The sequence below is a fragment of the Rhagoletis pomonella genome, unplaced genomic scaffold (assembly GCF_013731165.1).
Source record: "Rhagoletis pomonella isolate Grant_MI unplaced genomic scaffold, Rhpom_1.0 Rhpom_scaffold_00007, whole genome shotgun sequence".
NCBI lineage: Eukaryota > Metazoa > Arthropoda > Insecta > Diptera > Tephritidae > Rhagoletis > Rhagoletis pomonella.
In genome coordinates, this window is record NW_023458561.1 from 51,153,229 (window position 1) to 51,158,279 (window position 5,051).

The window sequence follows — 5,051 nt, forward strand, 5'->3', positions numbered from 1 at the left end:
TCATTGACTTCTCAATGTACTCACACTCTTCATCGGTTATAAAACGAGACGATGGTGGATTATTAGCAGCCAGTATAAACCACAGCGCGCACCAAACAAAACAAATACCACCTGAGATATATGAAATACCCGGCCAGCCTAGAGGACTACTGGCTATCAAACCACTTGCAAGCATAGCCAACACAGTGCCACAATCCATGCCTGAGTATGTAAGCGCACCCATCGTGTTACGTTCCGATGGCGGCGACCATTTGGCGATGTGCTCATGAACAGCTGGGAAAAGTGTACCCTGAAAGAGACCCTGTATTATACGAATGGCGCAGTATACCTGCCAGTCTCCCCACTGCACCAGAAATGGTGTAAGTAAACTGAACACCGCCGATACGAAAGTGCAGATGAGCATCACAGGAGTTGTGCCAAAACGTCGACATAAATAGCCACTAGGAAATTGTGTAATTATATAACCCCAGTAGAAACTGGATATGATGTAGGACTTTTGTTTTGTGGTCCAATCAAATTCCTAAAAAAAAAATTAATATTTGTAAATGAGATGACTCTGAATTAGAATTTGGATATTGTTACCGGAAAATTGGGATTTGTACTTTCGGCATTTGTCATCGCCACTACAGCGACAGATATATTCAGGCGACTCATGTACACAACAACTATGTTAAGAAAAAGCAACAGAGTCTGAATGTGACGGATGCCAATGCGTGGACCTAAAAGGTAAATAAAAACAAGTTTAGACATTAAAATCTGCAAATTGTGATACCAAGGTCCACAAAATTGTATACCTGTTTAAGGTTATGGTTACCTATTGTAACTATAAGAAATTCGGTGAAAAGCTCTTCGCGATAACCACATTACTTTAATTTTTTTTTTATTTAGAGGCATACGATTTACTTTACACCAGTTAGCCATGCTGTTTAAGTCGGATTGTAGCAAAGACTTTTCTTTAATTGAAACGCACGATTTATAAAGTTTTACATTAGAAAGTTCCAAGATATAATCGCAACTTCCATGGGCAAATGGTCCACGCATAGTGGTTCAAAATTGGCATTTTGTGGTCACAATTCACTGGAGCCTGAAGTTTTCGCTAAATTTGTTTATAATTTTTTTTATGAAAGCTAATAAAATTTGCAAGAGACTAGTTGAGCCCGATTTTTGAATTTTTGTTTGTTCGTATTAAATTTTTTTTTTGTGCAGAAAAAGTAGCAATTTTAAAGAAAATCGATTCCCCTGTTCCAGATAATAAATGTTACATTATTTTTAATTTTGATGAAATTTGTTTTTATAACATCTCATTGAAGGCTCCAGTGAATTGTGAACATACTCGTTACAACCGATTGCAAATCAACATGTACCGAGTAGGCGTGACCACGGCACTGCCTTGAAGATAGTGAAACTTGAGAGCATATCGATACCTGAGTGAAAGATCGACTTATCTCGGCAGCCAGTTCGAAAACTTTTTAAGAACGCCATATTTAAGAATTTGGTTGAAGACCGCCCTATCTCAAAATTCGGTTCGAATTCAATGTATTTTCAGCTGAGATAAGGTGCTTTTGAACCGAATTCTGAGATAGGGCATTTTCAATAAAATTCTGAAATAGCGCGTTCTTGAAAAGTTTTCTGAGATAGGGCGTTTTCGAACTGGCTGCCGAAATTGGTCGATCTTCCACTCAGGTATCGATATTATATGCGACTGTTAGGCTTTGGCCAGACCAAGACCCTTCAAATAGAATATTATATGTCTAAAAGTAGTTAGTTACTAGTTACTAGACACCTCATTCGGAGGAAACCAATAAATGTACGCCGCACAGTGTTTCGACTATATGGAAGCCGGTGGAAAACCGCAATGGTGACAGTAGATAATGTAAACCTATTGGGCTCAAAGTGGGAAAAAGTAGAAATGCTAAATACAAAATTTTACATCATTTACTCAGCCCCTCACTAGTGATGGCACGATTAATCGAATTACCGCAACCCCCCTCCCCCCCCTAATAACTTTCCGGTTTTCCCTATATATAGGTATAAAAAATATTACCCTGACATGCCAACTTAATAGTGACATTTTGTGTGTGTGTGTGTGGCTGTTCATGGTTCAGGATTCAGACTGTGTTTTCCTTATGTATTTTGAAGCGCTTTGTACGTAACTGAAGACCGTTTTGCTTTATCACGTCAGGATTTCTGCCATGTTTTTTGAGGTTAGGAAAAAATCCTGACGTAATGGAGCGAAGCGCATCTCTTACTACTCAGCGACATATCTTTAAACAAAAGTCAAAGATTGAGTTTCAAACACCACAAAAATGGCCGTCAGTGACCACTGTAAAGTACTTTTGTACTTTTGGTGATATGCTTTGATTTGACTTCACGTTCTTTATGTCGATTCTATCAATCAAGCTATTTATTTTAATCGCAGTTTTTTGGTGACGTTAAAGTACGAATTTTTGGATGTCTATGAAAACCAAAGTAGTTATATAGCGATTGCGTTGATTATGACACTCAAGAGATATAGTAAAAGCAATGCTAAATCTACTGTTATCTTATCATAGAAAACGCGATTTTACACATGCGAATGCGTCGCTGTTAAAACAAAAAGTCAAAACTTACACTCCCCGTCATTTGAATAGCGCGCCCATTTAATGCTTAGTATTTTTAGCTTTCCTTCTTTCTATTTAATATTCATTAATTTTTTATAAAAATTTGGCATATTTTACTTACATGTAAGTCGTCCGATTTTAAAATTGTATAGAAATGAAAAAAAAAAAATATTAACAAAGGCTGCGTTATGACCTGCTGTCATAATTTAATAATATTAAAAAAAATAAAAATCGGTTATGCACTTTTGTGTGCCATTCAATTTAAATACAACAAAGTGCAAGTTTCACGTGGCTGTAAAAAACGTTGGCTGTAAAAAACGTTGGCTTTTTATTTTATTTTTATTTTTTAAGTGTCGTGAATTTTCAAGCAAATACGCAGCACAGTAAAAAAAATCAAAAATCAACGCTATTTTACACGCACTTGAAACTTTGACTTGAATGCATTAAAAATGAATGCGGCTAGAAGACTGTATATCCAAAATTTTTCTAAAAACATTACCAAAATATTCCCCCTTTGTTGACATTTTTTTTTTGTATAAAATTTACGCTATACGTGGAGAATATGTAATACTAAGGTGTAAAAGGGTGCACTGTTCAAATGACGAGGAGTGTATACATACACCAGGATCTTTCAACTGTTAGGCAAGTCATTTCCTTCAAAATTAAGTTCGCCTGATGAGATGTCACGTAAGAAGCCAAATTTGTATGGCTCCTTAGTACAACAAACAGTTTTTATAAAAGTATTTTTCATGGCAGAAATACAGCTAAGGTCCGCAACGTTGACGTCCATTCACTCGACCTATATCAGGTGAGAAGAGCAATAATAGCGCGCCCTAGAAACAACAAAGCACCTTGAGCAGCCAATTTACCGGCTAAGCTATTCAAAACGGTCGGCGAAGAGTCGAGTCGATAGGTTGCAGTACCAGACTTAAAGCCTAATTTGTTCTGTTAAATGCATGCCCGAAGATTTGAATCACAGTATACTATGCCCAATCCGCAAGAATGGAGAAACTATTATTTGCTCCAATAACCGCGGAATCAGGTCCTATCGACAATAATGTGTGAAAAACCGGAGCCCTTCATGATTGCATCTTATCAGTGTGACTTCCTGCCTACGCCACACAAAATTCTGGTGAAGACACTGGATAAACAAATGGGCACACAAAATATTTTTGTCAATTTTAAATATCACATGTTGGGAAAGAGCTCAGCCAAACACAGAACAAACCAAATTTGGGCGTAAATTTTTTTGTATTCTGACCTCTAATAAAAGCGCCATCTTCGTGCATTTCTCAAGGATAATGTTACTTTATTTTACCATATCCTACCTCTCTAACATTTCAGCAGTTTAATTAAACCAGCGGCCAAAGACCGGCGATAGTTTGCTACAATCCTAGAAACTTCAACAATCGATCTACTTAGCAGCTCTGCTGTTATTTTCTGGCTGAAGTCAAGCCAAAGCTTTCATGCTACCTAACAAGTTTGGATCTCTGACCCACTCCCCCTTGCTAGCTCTCTAAGATGCAAGCGGATTTCTGTTTGTATTTGTCTGAAGGTATAACCCAGTACCACCACTAATTTGTCTGCTCTCTCGTTGCTCTCTATGTTCCTATGGCTAGGCATCCGTACACAAAGGAGCTGGACGAGCGTAGCTCTACCTTGCATTCTTTGACTAGCTAGGACTTGGTATCAGTAGATGATACAGCTAGGAATGTTGCCTGGTTAACTGAGTAAATAACCGCTCTTTCTTTCCTGGTAGCAGTAGTGTTTAGTATTCGACAAGCTTCGCATGCATATGCCCAGAACTTCAACCTTAAATATACTAGCATGGTTTTCCAGCCGCAGGGACTGATTGACACCAAGCTCCTCGGAATAGACCCCCGTCCCTACATCGCAGTTCATCTAGGATGCGTCATTGTAGATACAGATGATTTCATTATCAGCGAATTGTGCCGTACAAGCATTCTAGCTAAAATCCAGACATGACAACATATAGTCTGTTTTTTTTTTGCTATCAGTCTTAAGATTGAGCTATGTCCGAAGGCCTTCGGTTTCCACAGCCCAGACTTTCTCACTGGTACTGCTGAGTACGTCCTATAGCTTTTCTAATTTTTTTTTTACCTTTTTCCATGTTGGCAGCGCTTAATTCTTTACTCATTTTATAACTTTTTTCGACGCGCCAAAATTTTATTGTTTCATAACTGTTTTTTCGTCAAACAGCTATAGCTCAAATTTGACTAGTTTTTGAGATAACACTGTTCTTGCTATACGCACACTGCTTTGGCCGAGAGTTGATAAGTAACTACCAATTCTATTGTTTTATTAGATAGTTTACCTGCGCTTAAGTGGATTGCTTAAAAGCTGATTTCAGCGTTCACCAAACGACCGATAGCACAAAATAAGGTCATAGATTTTAAGTCATACATAGGCCATGTGGTTATTCAAACGATA

The 5,051-nt window shown here is 37.8% G+C and overlaps 1 protein-coding gene across 1 annotated transcript in view; it reads right to left on the reverse strand.

Moving 5' to 3' along the window:
• The window catches only part of LOC118743883 (putative inorganic phosphate cotransporter), a 5,293-nt gene extending 535 nt beyond the window's left edge, over positions 1-4,758 (reverse strand). Inside the window, exons 1-3 of the mRNA XM_036476646.1 lie at positions 4,722-4,758; positions 583-719; positions 9-520 (exon numbers count right to left, since the gene is read on the reverse strand). Of these exons, the coding sequence (XP_036332539.1) occupies positions 9-520; positions 583-719; positions 4,722-4,758 (686 nt within the window). The remainder of the gene's footprint in view (positions 1-8; positions 521-582; positions 720-4,721) is intronic.
• Positions 4,759-5,051: the final 293 nt, after the last annotated feature.